Source organism: Dromiciops gliroides, chromosome 4, assembly GCF_019393635.1.
Source record: "Dromiciops gliroides isolate mDroGli1 chromosome 4, mDroGli1.pri, whole genome shotgun sequence".
In the NCBI taxonomy this organism is placed as follows: Eukaryota; Metazoa; Chordata; class Mammalia; order Microbiotheria; family Microbiotheriidae; genus Dromiciops; species Dromiciops gliroides.
The window spans coordinates 33,178,084-33,197,220 of record NC_057864.1 but is presented as its reverse complement, the minus strand read 5'-3'; the positions used below and the strand labels follow the sequence as shown (position 1 = coordinate 33,197,220).

Below are 19,137 nucleotides of genomic sequence, written 5' to 3'. Positions count from 1 at the left end.
AAATATTATTGGAAAGGCCAGGCACTATGATAGAAGTCTTTGCTTAGCTACAGGAAAGGGGGGCAAAAGTCTATGTGTAGATAGGAATACTCAAAATATCAGTTGTGGGGAAGCTTCACTGGGGGGGAGGGAAGTCCTTGGTAATGTATAAAGTTGGGTTTGTGTGTGTGTGTATGTACACACAGAAGTATTTATACTACAGACATATACATCATGTTGCCACCTGCTAACATACATAACATGTATCCATTTAAATTCACATGGCCTTGACATTGGAAGGGGAGGAAGAGCAAATCGGAAGGGTGTGGTGTGTGTGTGTGTGTGTGTGTGTGTCGGGGGGAGGGCCACATATGAAAAACAATTCTAACTGCATCTGTTGTAGCAAACCAGCTCTGCCTTGGCTGGGTGGGGTACCAAGACAGAATCACTTTAAAATCTGGTATATATGGTGACCTCATTTACCCAGGGAATATTGTATTTGGAGATTTTGTGTTTTTTTCCTTGCTGGGCTCAGGCGCATTTCACCCGGAACGTGTAGGGACCAAAGTCAGCTACGCGTACATCACAGTAAGTTGTCTATTGATTTTTCTGAATGAAAACGGTCGGATGCTGCTGCTGCCCAGTGACTCCTGAAGCCTGTGGTGTCTGTTCCCCAAGCGCCTAGAAGCCGGGAGGATGGAGTTGCAATCACTCGGGCTTTCCCTTTTTTCCTTTCCCTGACCTTCCTCCCTCCCCCTTTTTTTCTCTTTGATGTCCCTGCAGGTCTTGGAAGGGGATGATTCCCCAGTAATCTTCCCTGCCTCGACCCCAGGTGCTGCTCTGCCTCCCTCCCTCCCTCCCTTCCAGGGAAGACTGTTTCTTGTCTGACTTCTGCCATCGAAAGAGACTCCGATGGACTTACACCGGGCAGCCTTCAAGATGGAGAACTCGTCCTACCTTCCCAACCCATTGGCATCCCCAGCCCTGATGGTCCTGGCATCAACGGCGGAGGCCAGCCGGGATGCTTCTATCCCTTGCCAACAGCCCCGACCTTTTGGGGTTCCTGTCTCCGTAGATAAGGATGTGCATATCCCCTTCACCAATGGCTCCTACACTTTTGCCTCCATGTACCACAGGCAAAGTGGGGTGCCTGGCACCTTTGCCAACCGTGACTTCCCCCCTTCCTTGCTGCACCTCCACCCCCAGTTTGCACCCCCAAACCTAGACTGTAGCCCCATCAGCATGCTGAACCACAGTGGTGTCGGGGCCTTCCGCCCCTTTGCCTCCACTGAGGACCGGGAGAGCTACCAGTCGGCCTTCACTCCTGCCAAGCGACTCAAGAACTGCCATGACACTGAGTCGCCCCACCTGCGTTTCTCTGACGCAGATGGCAAAGAGTATGACTTTGGGGCTCAGCTGCCCTCGGGCTCCCCCAGTTCCCTCAAGGTGGATGACACTGGGAAGAAGATCTTCGCTGTTTCTGGCCTCATTTCTGACCGGGAGACTTCATCCAGCCCAGAAGACAGAAATGATAGATGTAAGTAGCAGTCCTGTGCATCCCTTGTCCCCCTTCCCTTGGGTCAGCTTGGCCACGTGCTGGTGCTCAACAGGTCAACAGTGCCAGAGGCACTCCTACCGAAGAGGCTTGCTACCTGCCTGCCTTGCCTCAATGGCTGTGGGGTGTCAGGGGCTGCTCGTTACCTCTCTTCAGTGGGCAGTGAAAGAATTCTGGATTGAAATGCATGTGTGGAGGCAGGCAGGCAGGTTCCCCAGCCACCTGCTGTGTTGTCCTTGCGAGGGCAGTATTCCTTGGGGGTTCTGGGCTCAGAGGTGCTGGGGGCAGGGGGACTGTGTTCATGCTTGGTCAGGGTATGGAGGGAGCTTGTGGGCTCCCAGGTCCTTTGCTGGCTTCCCCTTGGTTCTCTGGTCTCTGAATCATTTCTGGATCTCTTCCTATCAAAGCCACACCTAGCAGTCAGTCTTCAGTCCATTTCCCGGCCTTACCTTTCAGCAGCCAATTGTGTTGGGTAGAGAGCAATGAAGGGCAAAGGTTGGTCAACGTGGAACTCTTGGAATAGTCGGATTCTCCTTGGTATCTCGGGGCTAGACAGCTAGCATATTTGTGGGGATGCCAAGACAGACACAACAGCTCCTGAGGGGCTCGGGCGTGTTCTTGTGACCTTTAGTGCCCTCTGTGGGCACTGACTGCTCCTTCCTAGGGGTTGTTAACAGGATAGAGCTTTTGCAGGGGAGGGGCTGAATCCTCTGCTCCCTCCACTGCCCCGCCCCATCCCCACCCCCACCCCCCACTCCCAGGCAGAACAGGACTCTCAGTTTGGAGCTTTGGGGCAGTATAGAGACAGAGTGGCTTTCTGCCAGGCTGGGGAGAATTTATGAACCGAGGGGTTTTCTTTCCACCCATCCCTTTGTTCTTGGATTTTGCTTTGTTTTATTTTCTTAAGAAAACTACAGCTAAGGTTTTCTTTCCCTTCTTCTCTACTCTATTCCCTAACACCACCACCCCCATCTCCCTACAGCCCCCAACATGAATACCATTTTTTTCTCTTCACTTTATGATGCCGGGGAGAGTAATAGAGACGTTGCAACTCTCTCCCCTGTCGGCCCTGCTTCCTCTGGCTGTCTCCTTGAATTAGGCACTGTGTTAACTTCCCAGTGCTAAAAGGCATCTGCCTAAACCCAGCGTACCTTTTCAATAAAAGTCATCATAAAATCAACCTGCCTTGTAAATCCATCGCTCTTTGGTTTTGAAATATGTTGTGAGTGTGTCTTTTATGTCAGCGTCTGCAAGCCTAGGACCTTCCCACTTAGGAAGAAGGCTGCTGTTGCCGACAGCACAACTGCTAGCTGGAGCTTTCACTCACTTTTTCTCTAGCTCTTCTTTCCCCCTCTCACTTTCAGTGACTCACATCTGGTTGGGCTGCTGGCTCCCCTTTCACTCTGATCTGGCTCTCTGGGTAAGCCTGCCTCGTGTGATATACACGGGGACTTTCCTGTTGTCCTGTTGGGCTTTATCCCCTAGTAGTGTAGGGGAAGGCGAAGGGAGCCAAGGCTTAAAGCTGTCCGGTATGTTAAGGCTGCTGCCTCTTTCCCACTGGCAGCACCACTTAGAAACGAAACTGACTCAATGTGCCACAGGAATCGGGATGCCTCTTCCTCCAATCCCTACCAGTCCTAGTTTGTCGCCCCCCTTTTCTGTCTTTTTTATCCCCAACCTCCATCAGGCAGACACCCAGAGAAGGCGAAAGCCTGTTAGTCAAGTCAGAACTCATAGATGTGGAGATCCACTCCCCCTGCGGGTGTCATAGCCATAACTCTTCCCTTGCCTGGTTCGCATTGTGTGTGCTGGTGCCTTCCCCCACGGAGATGGATACCTACCTCACACAGGAATACGCCTGGGTGGAGAAAAAATGAAATGAGGCTGTCTCCCAAAGTGAAATGGAATTCTGACCTTGAAATTAATGAGATGCTGATCAGCAGGGAGGGGAAACCTCTTCATTTCAAATTTGAGTATTAGAGAAACTGCAAGAGCCCTTTCCCCTTAGCTTAATTTATGTTGAACACGGTCTTGCCTTTTCCAAAGGACTTCTCTCCTTCTTCCTCCCTCTCACCCTCCCCCCCCCAATACTAAGTCTATAGGAATGTATGAGTGGAGCTTATTTGCACACCCAGATGGCTATATTAGCATAGAAGGGGGAAAAAATGAAAACAAATTTAAGTTGGGCTCAGGACTTGACCCAGAACCTGAGTTCTGTTGAGGACCGTCTGAGCAGAAGAGACCCTAGCGCAGGAGTCTGTAACTCCCTTGGAGGGGGCAGGAAGAGGGGGATTCCCCCCTCTCTTGACCTTGTTTTAGGGAGCAGATCAGTGCTTCCCTGTGGCCTCATGGGGGGAGGGGAAGGGGCTGGTGCTTTTTTCTGATGAATCTTCATAAAACAGGAGAAAACCTTTTTCTTCTGAGAAGGGTTGGAGAGGCAGCACGACAAGGTCTGCGGTGGCTTCTTGGCTCCTGTCATCCTCTGATGGGGGCACAAGGATTTATGGGCTGTTTTATGTAAATACATATTTAAGAGCCGTTAGAAAGCCTGATTATTCCCACTAGACGCCTTTCAGGCCCTCCCTACAGAACCTCTTTGAAATAAGTACTATTTCTGAGATAATCAAGGCACAGTGTATAAGAATGCCTCCCGGCTCTAAGCTGGAGCTGGCTAGGTAAAGGTGGGACCAGAAAATGCTTACAGTGCAAAGAGGCAGGCTGCCTAAACTTGGCCCTGGCTGGTTGCTGGTCACAGGGGTATTTGAATTTTTCATTCTATGATGACTAACTCTTCAGATCATTTTTCAAACTTGTAACTCCTTTGTGTTCTTTTCCAGAAGATGTAAAAAGTTATTTTTTTATATAATTCAAAAAACAAGGACTACAACAAAATGCCTGCAGAATTATGGAACTGGAGTTTCTGTGGATCAGGTTCCAGCTCAGTTTAAGGGTTTAGGATCTTGGAAAGTGGGTTTTGTAATGGAAACCCTGGCATGACCTTTCCCATCCAGTGTCCAGTTGTGGGAGTAGTTGTGAGAGATGGGAGCTCGGCTGGGACATGCTTCTATGTGTGTTTAGGTGGGTTGGAAATGTCCATTTTCTTATCTTCTAAAATTTTTATTGAAATTTTACATTGTCTTAACTTCCTATTATATATCTCCCCTCCCTCCCTAGCAAGCTATCTCTTCTAACAAAGACTAAAAAAGGGGGGGGCAGTTTAGCAAAATGGACCAACATCTGACTGTATATTCAATGTTTCACAGCCATAGTTCCCTGCACTCCCCTCCTTCCCCTCATCCCTCTGCAAAGTAGGGAGGGAGGGTTCCTTTTCTCATTTCTTATACAGGGCCAAGCTTAGTCACTATGATAATAACATAGTGCTTATTTTCCTTTTCTTGTTCTTCCCATTTACCTGTCTGTAGTCAGCATGACAACACTGTAACTGTTGTTTTCTCGGTTCTACTAACTCCTCTCTGCATCAGTTCTTGTCTAGCCATGCTTCTCCTAATTCTTCTTCATTACTTCTTTTCATGGTGCAGTAATGTTTCCTCACATTCGTGTGCCACATTTTGTTCTGCCACTCATCAGCTGATGGGAATCTGCTTTGTTTCCACTTCTTTGCTACTATGACAACCACCAAAAAGCATGTTTTAGCTCATGAGGTGTTCCCCTTGCTCTTGGTTGAAAGCTGGACTTCTTTAAGGAATATGTGAGTACTCCAAGGTGGGGAGTATTCCCATCTGCTTCCCCTCAGTCCTGGGATTTCTGGACCTCCCTTTGTCAACAAATTCAGTATTTCTGCTTTGCTAAGGTTTCATGGTGATGAGAAATGATTTCCCTTTTCAGAGACTGCTCTATCTGTCCTGGAGAGGGAGTGGGTAGGTACTGGAAGGGGCATCATCTCTGGCAGATGAGCTTAAGGATGGAGTAAGGAAGATCATTTTTGCTTTCCTCCACTTCCCAAGCTATTCTCTTTGACTCCTAGTCTGGAGAAATGTGTGGCATGGGGACAAGTGGTCACCATGTGTTATGGGGTACTGTGGGTTTGTTTCCCAAAGCCTGCCCTTTAAATCAAGGGATCTTTACCCAAGGATTTTGCCTAGTGTCCCATACCATCCATCACCTCTATAGTTATTACCCATTCCAAATTATTTTGATAGCCACTGGCTTTCTGTTTCTTTTATTGCTTGTGGGTTCCCTCCAGGTTGTCCCCTGTGGGCAACCTCTTCAATACCCATATTCCTGCTCTGATTGCTTCTTGCCCCCAGGGCCTTTCTCACCACCAGTTTATTCTACCACAGCTGTAGTTGTCCAGCATACACCCTCTCCTCTCTTCAGCCGTGAGTTCTAGTTCTCTGAACTGGAACCTGTCAAGGCTGTCAGGGCTGGGGATCAGATTTGGTTTGTGGGGAGCATCAGTCAGTCAATAAACATCTACTGAGTACCTACTATGTGCCAGGTCCTATGCTAAATCCATAAAACGAAAGGTAAAAGACAGTCCCTGGTCTCAAGGAGCTCCCAGTTTAAGAGGAGAAACAATAGAGTTGACTATGCTAGCCCACCCTGCCTTCACTTTCCTGTCATGACCCCAAACAGGCATGATGCACAGTATTGTTTTCACCCCAGAGAAGTCTCTGGCTTGGCCTGTTCACTTCACTCCCTTTTGCTTTGGCCCTTTGGGGGGGGGCTGTTATTGAAATATCTCTTCAGGCAACCAAAGGAATGAACACTCTGGGAAGGTCAGGGTGTGCTGCCTTTGAGTTCAATAGGCCGCTGCTGGTGGCCCTTCTTTGTGCTGGCCTCGGAAGCAGCAGTTTGGAAAATGACCGGGTTCCTGGGGCCCCAGTCCCACCCTGGAGATGGTGGACCATGACTGCTGCCGAGGTGGGGTTTGGATGGGGGTGGGGAAGTGGGTGTAGACAGAATGCCTCCTCTTCAGGTTCTGGGTGAGGCAAGCTGAGGGTGGTTGTACCCTGGACTTCGGGAAAGATGAGGGTCTCTGACAGCCCTACTTTTCAAACAGACAAGGCTGACCCTGATCCACTTACTATCCAAGTCAGAGTGAAGGCCCAATAACCAAACTTGCATCTGGGGAGGGGGGCAAGGGGCTAGGTTTTGAAAGGGCAGCTCCCCACCCCCACCCAATTGTCCTTCTCTGGGGGGACACACAGGACCCCCAAATACTCTACTCTCTTCTGGAAGAGGGGCTGTCCTCAATCCTTCACTTCAGTAAGTAGGGGATCAGGCCACCATCTTCCTTGGAATGGAGAGGGGAGACAGTCCTCACTGCTCCTCAATCCTCTTCCCGGTGGGAGGAGGGCTGGCTCCCAATCCTCCTGGTTCCAGTGGGGGTGAAGGGGCCCCCAATCCTCCTCTTACTTCGGAGGTGAAGGCTGGGGTTGGGGAGGGGAGAAAGAACTTCCTAGGTGGGTGGGTGAATTTTTGTTGCTCACTCCCACTCCAAGCCCTGAGACTCCCTTTCATGCTGTTTGGTTTCATTGTCTTGTTGGGATAAAGAAATGTTTGAACAGTTAAAGTGGGGCCGGACTGGAAGGGAGCGGTCCCTGACGGCTGCTGCTGAGCCATCTGGCCTGGCTTGGCTCCGGGCTGCCTCACCCGCCCGCCTGGTTCGGGGGCTCGCTAGCTCGCTCACTGGGCTGCGGGCAGGCCTGCGGTGCACGGCCGGAATGCCTAATCACCATGGTGAGAAAAACGGCCTCAGCGGCCGCTTTCTCCCCTTCCCTCCCAGTCCGCCTGCCCGCCAGCCTGCCGGCCGTCAATTGTCATGCAGAAGCGATCGGATGGTCGTTTCCAGGAGCGGCTGCGCCTCGGCTGCCTGCCCCGCCCGGGTCCCCTCGCCTCTCTTCCCTTCTCCTGGACTTGCCTGCCCTCGCACCCCCTCGCCAGCCCTTGTCTCTCCTTTCTGCTCTCCTCCCCTCGCCTCTCCTTTCTCCTCGCCTCCCCTCGCCTCTCTTTCCTTCTCCTCGCCTTGTTTTCCCTTGCCTCCTCTCTCTTCTCTTCCCCTCTCAGAAGGGTGCCTTGTAATTGATCGTTGGGGGGAGGGGCCGGGAGGACAGATGAGGGGCGAGAGGCGGGGTTGGAGGGAGGGACGCTTTTCTCAGTCGAAATATTTGCCCCTCACAGTCTGTCTATGCCCCTGGGACAGCTTTCATGTGGTTTTCCAACATGCTAGTAAGCTCCTCATCTTTCCATGGTGGACTCACGAGGGCTGGCGCTGAGTTCCCAGGCTTGCCTGTGGCTGGAGGGGCTGTAAGCCGGGCCAGGCCGGACCAGGGAGGATTCACTCACTCGTGCACATGGGTTTTTCCCTTTGATGAGAGCAAAAGAACTCTAGCGAGGCCGGGGACTGAAAGAAGAAAAAAGTGAGGAGCGAGGAGATATGCCGGCCGATGGGCCTTCTGCCTCCTCCTGCTAGATCCACTAGCCTCAATTTCTCCTTCAGTGCTCGGGGCCCTGAGAGGACGGACGAGGGCGATGGTTGCTGTCCTCCCAGGTCTTTGCGGACCTGGACGGCTACGTGTGTTTCTGGCCGTGCTTTTCCCCTCTGGGCCCGACCAGTCGCATCTTTCAGGGCGGGCATTCTTTCTCTTCAAAGCCTCATCTTGTCATCTCTTCCGAAATCCCCAGGAGTATTTTCCCTGGGCAGAGGCTGGGGAGGGGCTAGGTTTCTTGGTATAATTCGGAGGAGCCGAGTTTGGCCCCAGCCGAGTGACTGGAGGGTGGACGGGCGGAGGAAAGCGAAGCTGTGAGTATCTGGCCCCTCTGGGGAACTCCTCCCCCAGCTTGCCCCAGGGGCCCCAGGTGGCTTCGTCTGTGTCCCCTTTTGTGCTGGAAATACAAAACACAGATTGAATCCAAAGAACAAGGCTAGTTCTTTCCCCCTTTCCCTTATCAGTCAGGGAAGAGGGTACTGGAAATAGAATGCGAGTTTTACATGGGGTTTTCTGAAATGTGTAACCCTTTCAGCACCCTTGCGTAAGACGTGTGCTTCTCCTGAATGTACGTTGGCCTGGGGTTTTTACATACCTGGTACGTCTCCGTGGGACAAACAGCAAGTGCTTATTAAGCGCCTACTGTGTGCCTGAAGACACTGTGCTAGATGCTGGTGTTAAGATGACAAAGGATACCTCTTTGCAAGGAGACAGGCCAGTAGATTGGGATTGAGGTTTTTTCTTGAAGCCGCATCTTGTAAAAAAGGAGTCCTGAGTCTAAGGACCAAAAATAAGACCTCCACGCCGACTCCTCCTAGCTCAAGGCATCTTTCTAGTCTTTTTCCAAACCTCCTTCTTCCCCCTTTCCCTAACAAAAGCATCTGGCCACAGCCCAGCTTCTTCTTCTTCTTCTTCTTCTTCTTCTTCTTCTTCTTCTTCTTCTTCTTCTTCTTCTTCTTCTTCTTCTTCTTCTTCTTCTTCTTCCTTCTAATAGTTAACTTCCTGTCTTTCTCAGGGTCATTTGGCTCCCCTTTAGGTAGCCTCTGCATTCTTCAAACAGAACAGCTTTGGAGACATGGGCGAATCGTTGGTTGCTCTGTGACAGCTGCAAAGCTTTCAAAAGTCTGGTCCTGGGGTTGTGGCATCGATGGCAGGCGGCCGCTTCCGTGCCCATGGGTGTGTGCTGTTGCCTAGACTCCTGTAAGGTGCATTAGGCTCTGGGGATGCTTCAGCACACTCATTGCTTCTCTGAGGGTAAAGGGGGGGGGATTGTCAGCAGGCAACTTCCCTAATTGCATTGCAGTCCTTTCTAATGTTTCCTGCAGGGCTCTGTGAGGATTGGGCTGTGGAGGGAGGGGGTCTGGTAGGGGTCAGGACTAGTGAAAGGCTAATACCTGTTCTGCAGTCAGGCTAGTAGATGCCAAGATAATGGGATGACTCTGTCGTTCCCTTCTCCTGGGGACAGAGGCTTTCCTGCTGTAGAAAGATCTCATTTTAAGTTTCTCTTTTATTTTTTAACCATTGACCAAGGTGGTGTCGGCAGCTCTGATGCAGTGTTCCCAACGATCACTGGCACTGGCTCCCCTGGCAGCCCTTTCACAGAGCCCTGGGCTGTGGCCAGATGCTTTTGTTAGGGAAAGGGGGAAGAAGGAGGTTTGGAAAAAGACTAGAAAGATGCCTTGAGAGCAGATACACAGGAAAGGAAAAGGAGAGATATTATCATGAGGTGGTAAGGTCTTTTTCCTTTTATGACTATAAGCAAAAAAAAAAGTCTTGTTAAAAATGTCCTTTAGAGAAATGGACAAATGTATTCCATAACTGAAAAAAAATTTTTTTGTACTCAATCTCCCATCTCTCTACAAACCTAAAATGGAATCAACTTTCTCCCTAAATATTCTTCCCTCTGTGTTGCAGGCCCTGCCACAGAGGTAACAATACTACTGAGATATCTTAGGAAAGGAAGATGTCAAAATCCTGGCGGGGGCGGGAATCCTAAGGTGTGGGTGCTGCCTCACCCAAAATGCACACATTTGGCGACCAGTTTTCTCTCTGAGTATTGACAGTGACTTGGAAGAAATGAAAGTCATCTTTGGGGGGAAATGTGGTATTTTGAGGATCTCCTGCTCAGCAGGGCTTGAGTCTCAGAAAGGCTCAGGCCACTCACAAGGCGGGGCCTTTGGTCTGGTCTCTAGAGAAATCGAATCCAGTAAACCTGTGCATGACTCACCAGCCAAGTGTCATGTTCTTCCATTGACATTCATCTGCAATCCAAGGCTTATAGCTTTGCAGCTGTCCTAGAGCAAAGAGAGGCAGAGCTGCTGAACACGGTTCATTCCTTCCTTCCCCCTCCCAATTATGCTTATAGAGCTACAGGTCTGTCTTTTAGACTCCTGAAGAGAATTCTTAGTTATCACCTAATCCCTCTTCTCAGATCAAATCTCCTTTGACAGAATCACCGGGTTTTAAGGTTGCAAGTGACCTTGATGGCTATCTAACCCCACCTTTCTACTCAATCTATAACTAAAAAATAATCTCTTACCATGTATTATTTACCCCCAAAGTGGTCGTCTAGCTCTCCTTGAAGACCAGCAAGGAGGAGGAGCTCACTACCTCTCCAGGCTACCCTTTCCCCTTTTGGCCAGCTCTTATTGTTAGGAAGTAAAAATATTCATTCCCCCCTCCCTTCTTTTTTTTTTCTTTTGTGGGATTCCCCCTCTCTCCTCCATACTTTGCTCCTGGTCCTGGCCTCTTGGGCCAAGCAGGATGAGGCTGATACCTCCACCACAGGACAACCCTTCAAACACTTAAACACAGCTCTCTAACCTTTTCATCTCTGGGATAATCACCTCTAATTAGTTTCTTGAACTGATCCTTGTGTGATAGACTCAATACCCTTTACTTTCCAGTTTGGCCTCCTTTGGATTTTCTCTATCTTTTCAATATCTTTTTTTAATGGTGATTCCTTAACATGAAACTCCATATAGTCTGACCAGGGCAGAGGACAGAGAAACTGTCGTCTCTTTTTATATTCCTGGAAGCTCTGCCTCTCTTAATGTGCAGCCCACAATCACATGAGCTTCCTCTGCTGTCACATCTCACTGCTGACATGAGCTTGCAGTCTACTAAAACCCTCAGATCTTTTTCAAACTGCTGTGTACTCATGCCTCCTCATCTTACACTTGTGAAATTTATAAATTTCATTGTATGGGTCTCGGGCAGGTAGATGTCTTAAGCAGATAAAGCGATAAACATGAGGTCAGGAAGTTCTATTCAAATACGGCCTCAGACGCTAGATGTGTGACCCCTGTCAAATCATTTAACCTCATCTGCCTCAATTTCCTCAACTCTAAAATGGGGATAATATTAATTATCTACCTTGAATGGTTGTTGTGAGGATCAAATGAGATAATATTTGTAAAGTACCTTGCAAACCTTAAAACTCTATAAATACTAGATAGTTATAATTATTATTTGGCTTTCAAAATAGATGGATAGATAAAGCATTGATTAAATACTTATTACATAACAGGTACTGTACTAAGCATTGGGTATATAAATGCAAGCAAGCAAGACAGTCCAAGCCTTCAGGGACTAATAGGTGAAGACCACATACAAAGAAAGGGCAACATGGTGTGGAGATTGCCTGGAGGTGGAGTCGTGGCCTGGATCTGGACAAGATAAGACAAAAGCTTGCCTATCAGGGCCAGGGGACCCAAGGAACAAGGTGTCATTGTGAGGAGGGACAGGAGTGATAAGTGTTGGCTGCATGGAGATGTCCAGAAAGTGGCATGGAAGCCTGGTACCTGGCAAGAGATCATTATCTTGGACTCAGACTCTGCCCACCAGTGTTAATGCCCACTCTCAGCTTGAGGTCATCTGCAAATTTAAACTTGGTCCAAGTCATTGATTAAAAATAGTTTTAAATAGCCTAAAGGTCAAGCATAAATCCCTGGGACACTCCACTGGAGACTTTCTGCTAAACTAATATTAAAGCAGTCAGCCACTCCTTTGGTTCAGTCAATGAGAGGCACATGTCATCATTTCAAAGGGCCCATGTCCTTCAGGACTGAGTTACCACATAGCTGGAAGCAGCCAGGTTGGGAACACTGCTTTCTGCCCCAAGTAGACCATCTCTAAAAGCTGGTTACATGGAGAAATTTCTATTTGATCCTAGAAGTAATAGGAAGTTACGGGTATAGAGTAAATGGAATGACATGGTCAGGCCTGCAGTTTAGGAAAATCAGAGTGAAAGATGCATTGGTATAAGGAGAGACTTGATACAAAAAGACCAATCAGGAAGCTATTTCAATAATCTAGGGGACAGGTAAGCAGGGACTAAAGTAGAATGGTAACTGTACTTATAGCAAGAATAGGCTGTATCTGAGAGATGTCAATGAGATAGAATCAAAAAGATTTGATAACTGATTGGATAGGTGGGGTGAGTGAGAGCGATGAGTAGAAGACACATCACAGTTTTGAATCCAAATAATTAGAAGAAAAGTGGTGTCCCTGGTAGTAATAGGGAGGTTCAAACCAGGTGTTGGCTTGGGAAAAGATGTTTTATTTGGATCATAAAGGTTTTTGAGACATCCCTCCCTCTATATGCCAAGATCATTCAAGTTTCCTTGAAAGATATAAACCAGAAACAACCCTATTCAACATCATTTGGATCATAAAACATCAGGTGAGGCATAAAAGAGGGGGCTGTATCATAGGTGTTCACCGCTCTGATATCAAGCAGTCAGCCCAGAGTCTAAGTTGAAGAGTGATTTCCTGTGGAAGTTGGTATCCTCCAGATGCTCCTGTTTGTAGATGACATTGTGTCCACTGCACTGAGTCCTGAAAGTTGAAGAATCTTCTGGAAGAGACCTGGATTCAAAGGAATTTATATTAACCATCCACACAAGAAAGACCAATTGGATGAAGAATGTCAATTACCTGGATTACGATATGTATTTCCATGAACACTTGATAGACCCTGTTAACCAGTGTGTGTGTGTCTCTGGGACAATCCATACAAATGAAGAATACATTGGGTCCAGAATTGAACAAGAGGAGGGAAGCAGCTGGATTTTCTTTAGGGAATTGCAAAAGTACATTTGATGCCCTCAAGCTTCCTGTAAAAGCAAAGACCCATTTTTTTTTTCTTAATGGGGCAATGAGGGTTAAGTGACTTGCCCAGGGTCACACAGCTAGTAAGTGTCAAGTGTCTGAGACTGGATTTTAACTCAGGTACTCCTGAATCCAGGGCTGGTACTTTATCCACTGTGCCACCTAGCTGCCCCCCAAAGACCCATATTTTTAATATCAATATACTTTCAGTGTTGCTGCACAGTAATTAGACATGGTATAAACAACAGCCTCCACAAAATTAAAAATGAAGTGTCATGCAGAGGACAATGGGTGGGTGTAAGAAGGGTAAAAGGGATAACCTTTGAGGAGCTCAAGAAACAGGAGCAAGAGATAACATTCAGGCATTGTAAGATAGGAAGATGGGTTGGTGATAAAGTGAAGGCAAGGCATAAAAGTTACCCTTTTGATGTCAATTATATCATTTGAGACTTTTTCCAAATGAAATAGATTTTGGACCCATTTGAGTATTTGAGTTTAGGCACCTATCAGATAGATAGATATAGATATAGATATAGATATAGATATAGATATAGATATAGATATAGATATAGATATAGATATAGATATTTCAGTGTCCAACAGGCAGTTCGTGATGTGAGACTGGAGCTCAGGAGAGGGACCAGTGTTTCACCAGTACTGTGTCATGCCTCCATGCTAGGCATGTATGTGATCCTGAACTGCTCATCTATTTCTTCTTTCTGTCCAGGCGGTCTGTAGTATGTACTCTAATGACAAAATTGCTCCTGCTTTCCTTTTCTTTGATCTTTTCCCAAATGTTTTCCATCACCAGTTTCAGCCCAAGCCAAGAGGCATTTGTATTTCCCCTGAGCCTGCAGATATAGTGTGGCAATTGTCCTGGTATGGTGCCAAGGCCCTCTCGGGCCATGCTTCTGCAGGGCTGTTGGGTTTTGAAGCCTATGGCATGTAACCAACCCCCTTTGCATTTTGCCTCATGAGTGGTAGGGATCTGTTTTGTGAGAAATGTCCCCTTTAGGAGTCAGCCTCCAAAGGGAGCAAAAACCTTTGCAAGTGGTATCTTCTTTGTAATACCCAGAGTAAACCTCTTGCCCACCAAAGAAATAAGTAAATTCCATGTCTTAGGAATGACTTCCTGTGTCTTGAAGACATGATTTCAATTATTCTAGAAATATGAAAGGGATTTATAAATAAGGTAAGTAGGGACCATCCTTTCAGGAATGTAAATTAGTGGTGGCTGGGCTGGACTGGGCTGCTTCTTGGTGAGGCCTCCTCCCTTACTACCCTCTCCCTTTTCTGATCTCATGTGTAGAGTACTCTGACCCATTCAGTTCCATGATTAGGCTCAGTTAGCAGCCTCTCCCTTCCTTAATCCTCTCCACTCGGCATTAGGCAGGAACTCCAGTGTCTGTCTTCCTGGTGTCTTTCACTCTTGATTTTGGTAGGGCCTAATGATGCAGGACCAAGGTCATTTTACAGACAGGAAAATGGAGTCTCTCAGGAGGGAAGTGATCTGGCTCAGGCTCACTATTCCAAACTGCATCTGTGGCTAGAGAGGTCAAATCCCCCTACCTATGAATTCTAGGGTCCCTCGCTGTTAGATTCTTATGCTAAAATTCTGGTTTATCTACTATTGGTGGAAATAAATGGCCATCTCTTTGTGCTGTTGATATTGGAAGAGGGAGGGTTTAAGTGGTAAGATGCTCTGTAACAGGATTTGCCTCATTAGAACTCATTAATCCTTGTTTTCTGTTTCTTAGATCCCAAATTATATACTACTTTCCCCCCTCCCCTGTATGTAAACAGATCTGTGAACCTTCCCTCTCCCCCATCTCTGTGTCACACCTTCCCCACATGATGGATGAACTGTCTCTGCTTAGGCTCAGGACTGGGCAGGAAGGGGCCCTTGTAGGTCAGGCTGAGGTTGGGGGGAGGGTTGGGAGGCATTGGCATGGACTTGGCAGGGTTGGGTCGGGAGAGGCAGTCAACTTTCCTGGGGTCTTTGTATTAGCAGGGAGTTGGCAAGATGAGGTTGGTAGCATTCATGTGCCCTGTCTTGGGCATAAGTGGCTAATCACTGTCCATTTCTATGGATAGGCAGATTTACCCAGGGTTCCTTTCTTCCAAGAAAGAAAACCTTTTGGTGCTTATAAATATCCTTGGGTAACTCCCTACCTACAGGGTGGGTGTCCCGAAAATCACCATGCAGTTTTTTTTAGTGAGGCATTTGGGGTTAAGTGACTTGCCCAGGGTCACACAGCTAGTAACTATTAAGTGTCTGAGGCCGGATTTGAACTCAGGTACTCCTGACTCCAGGGCCGGCTGCAACATTTAGCTGCCCCTACCATGCAGTTTTGTTTTGTTTTTAAATTTTATTTTATTTTTGAGGCAATTGGGGTTAGGTGACTTGCCCAGGGTCACACAGCTAGTTAAGTGTTAAGTGTCTGAGGCCGGATTTGAACTCAGGTCCTCCTAAATCCAGGGCCAGTGCTCTATCCACTGCACCATCTAGCTGCCCCTACCATGCAGGTTTTTGTTTTTTTGTTTTTTGGTGAGGCAATTGGGGTCAAGTGACCTGCCCAGGATCACATAGCTAGTAAGTTTGTAAAGTGTCTGAGGCTGGATTTGAACTCAGGTCCTCCTGAATCCAGGGCCGGTGCTCTATCCCCTATCATGCAGTTTTGTTTTGTTTTTAAATTTTATTTTATTTTTGAGGCAATTGGGGTTAAGTGACTTGCCCAGGGTCACACAGCTAGTTAAGTGTTAAGTGTCTGAGGCTGGATTTGAACTCAGGTCCTCCTGAATCCAGGGCCGGTGCTCTACCCACTGTGCCACCTAGCTGCCCCTACCATGCAGTTTTAAATGTTCATAGCTTAAAATAGCACTAAGACCTTAGGGACATGCTGTATGTTGTGGGGAGTCAGGAAGGGGGAGGATCATCAGGGTCAGGGAAGCAGCTCAGGGTGGAGGTGGGGGAGGGGGTCTTAGTTTAAATATTGGACCTCAAAGAGGTAGGACATTTCCTAGCATCCCTTGTTCCATCTGGGCTTGGCCTGCTGTCTGCATCTGGGGGAGGGAAGAGCCCCAGGTAGTGACCTGGGTGGGTTGTCTTGGCCTCTTTTCCCATATGTGGTAGACCCTGCTATTAGGGAAGTAGCTACTGCAAGACTGATGATTCTTTTTTATTTCTGAAAAAGGAAGACAAAAGAATCCAAGGCATAGGTCCAAATACTATCAATGGTTAGGATATTCTTTGGAGAAAAAGAAAGTGGAGAGTTGGGGCAAGAAGGCCTGGGAAGGAGAGACACCCAGCAGAGGAGGCGAGGCTGAATAATCAGCTCAGCTGCACTTAGGGCCCAGCCGGCAGCGAGCTTCCTTCCTGAGCAGTAAAATTGAAAAAAAAAAAAAAAAACCCACCCAACCTTAGAACAACAAAAGTCTGGATGTGTGAGCTTCCTTCCTGACAGGCCAACAACCTAGTGGGGCTTCATTCAGTGGGTCAGAGCAGCAGCCACAGAGAGGAGAGGGGGTGGGGGAGGGTTAACCCTTCCCTAACCACAGAGATGAGATGTTTGCTTGCAGGTTCTGTCTTATCCTCACACCCGCTTTGCCCAGGATTCTTTGGGAGAAGTATTTACCCACTCCCCTTTTGTCTGTTTAGTTCTAGAGAGGGCTTAGCCCAGAGGTAGAAGCACTGGGATCATGGTGCTCAGCTCTGGACTTCTACTCTAGTCTTTGAGTCATTGACTTGCTCATGGGGTTTAGCCCTCTGGCCTTCAGGCAGGAAGTGATCCCCCCGGGTTACAGCAGGCTGCTCCCTTGAGCTCATTTCTGCCTGCATGTGAGGCTGGTGCTGCAGAAGTGGGGGGAGGGAGCGTATCTTAGATTGGTTCAGAGGGACACTGGGGCCCAGTCTAGGCCCCTTCCCTCAGTATCTGTTCCCGATTTGGGAGCCCCTTCTGCTTCACAGTTTCAAGGCTGGAAGCCGGCTGCAGAGTGAGCCTTTTTCTGGGATGTGCCCCTGAAACAGGTCAGGGGAAAGAGAAGTCATAGAATTTATCCCCTTGAAGTGTAATCCCTATGAAGGAAGGTCTTCCAGGCTGGCACCCACACTTTCAAGAGCTGAGACTTGGCCTCTAAATGTGCCTACCTATCTTGGAGCTGGTTGATGCTTTTGTTTGTCCTAAGGCACACAAATCACAAACAGAATCACTTGCAGAAATTCGGAGGCAGCTGGGTGGTAGGGGGCACTGTATAGAGAGCACTGGACTTTGAGTCAAGAAGACTTCATTTGAATCTGTTCTTAGACCCTTGCTAGCTGTGAGATCGCAGGCAAGTTCCTCGGCCTCTCAGTGTCTCAGTTTTCCTCATCTGTAAAATGGGATGACTCAGAAATACCTACTTCTTGGGGTTGTTGTAAGGATCAAATAAGATAACCTATTTAAAGCCCCCTTATTCAGGCTGCCCTCATCTCCTGCCGCCTTATTAGACTAACCATGTCCTATTTCTCCCCTTTCTAATCCATATTCCATATAGCTGCCAAATCAATAGTATTAAACCAAAGGCTTGATTATGTCCTGTGCTTCCTTCCCCACCCCTTAAGAAGGTACCATGTGGGGGGCAGCTAGGTGGTGCAGTGGATAAAGCACCAGCCCTGGATTCAGGAGGACCTGAGTTCCAATCCAGCCTCAGACACTTGACACTTACTAGCTGTGTGACCCTGGGCAAGTCACTTAACCCTCATTGCCTCGAAAAGAAGAAGGAGAAAGAGAAGGAGAAGGAGAAACCATGTTCTTTGTTCTTCGATTGTTTCTGGGATCATATTCAAACTCCTCTACTTGGCATGCAGAGCCCTTTGTTGTCTGGCTCCCCCCTCCCCACCTTTCCAGGTGGGTTACACGTTCTCCCTTATGCACAGCAGCCTTTTTGCTCCTGGTGTGTGGCATTCCAAATCCACCCAAGTAAACTGTGGCCTAGCTCACAATTCTGCTTCTTTTCCCAAGAAAAACGTGAAAGACACTGTCTAATTCTAATGGCCAAAACAAGGTCTTTACAGCCTCCCCTTGATCTAACAACTAGGTGGCTCAGAGAACTGGGCCTGGAATCAGGATGGCCTGAATTTAAATCTGGCCTCAGACACTGACTAGCTGCATGACCTGGGTAAATCATTTTAATTCTGCCTGATTCAGTTTCCTCAACTGTAAAATGGTGATTTTTTAAAAATAGGGATGATAATAACAGTGCCTACCTTGTAAACATAGTGCCTGAAAAATGTACATACTAAATATATAAGTCCCCCCAATCCCCCTAGTCCTGTCCCCTCCCCCAAAAGGACATGTGGTCAGCCTTGTTATTTTTTTTTTTTCAGAAAAAAACTTTAATGATCTCTCACATTTTTCTCCATCACTTTTTTTTTTTGGTGAGGCAATTGGGGTTAAGTGACTTGCCCAGAGTCACACAGCTAGTAAGTGTCAAGTGTCTGAGGCTGGATTTGAACTCAGGTCCTCCTGAATCCAGGGCTGGTGCTCTATCCACTGTGCCACCTAGCTGCCCCGATCTCTCATGTTTCTCAATGGATCTCTCCCCCTTCCTTCGCAAAGAGCCATCTTGGGTAACAAAGAAGAAGAAAAAAAAGTTCAGCCAAGCTCATCCATAGGCTCATAGGCCCCCACCTCTGCCATGAAGGTAGAGGGGGTGACTTCTCCAATCTGGAGCCAAGCTTGATCATAAATTCACAGCATTCAGTTTTGCTCTTGTTCTTTCCAGTTACATTGTTAGCATTTTGTTACGAATATCACCTTCCTGCTTCTGCTTAAATTTCCATCAGTTCTTTTAAGTCTTCCCATGCTTCTCAGCACCGATCACATTCACTATCTTAGTAATATTCTATAATATTCCATGGACCTGCTCTGGTTAAAGTGTTCCCATCGTATGCTTCCCAGTTCTTTGTTATTACAAAAGGTGCTGCTAGAATTTCCTGGTGTCTGTGGGGTCTTTCTTTTTGTCATTGACTGCCTCGGGGTAGTCATGCAATCTTCAGAT

At 47.7% G+C, this 19,137-nt stretch overlaps 1 protein-coding gene across 4 annotated transcripts in view; it reads left to right on the top strand.

The window, feature by feature from the left end:
* The first annotated feature begins 865 nt into the window (after positions 1-865).
* Positions 866-19,137, top strand: part of RNF220 (ring finger protein 220) — a 257,592-nt gene continuing 239,320 nt past the window's right edge. Inside the window, exon 1 of one of the 4 annotated variants that reach the window (XM_044004487.1) lies at positions 866-1,516. In XM_044004487.1, the coding sequence (XP_043860422.1) occupies positions 892-1,516 (625 nt within the window). In that variant the 5' untranslated portion in view covers positions 866-891. The remainder of the gene's footprint in view (positions 1,517-19,137) is intronic. The other 3 variants (XM_044004489.1, XM_044004488.1, XM_044004490.1) reach the window with 3 other exon arrangements.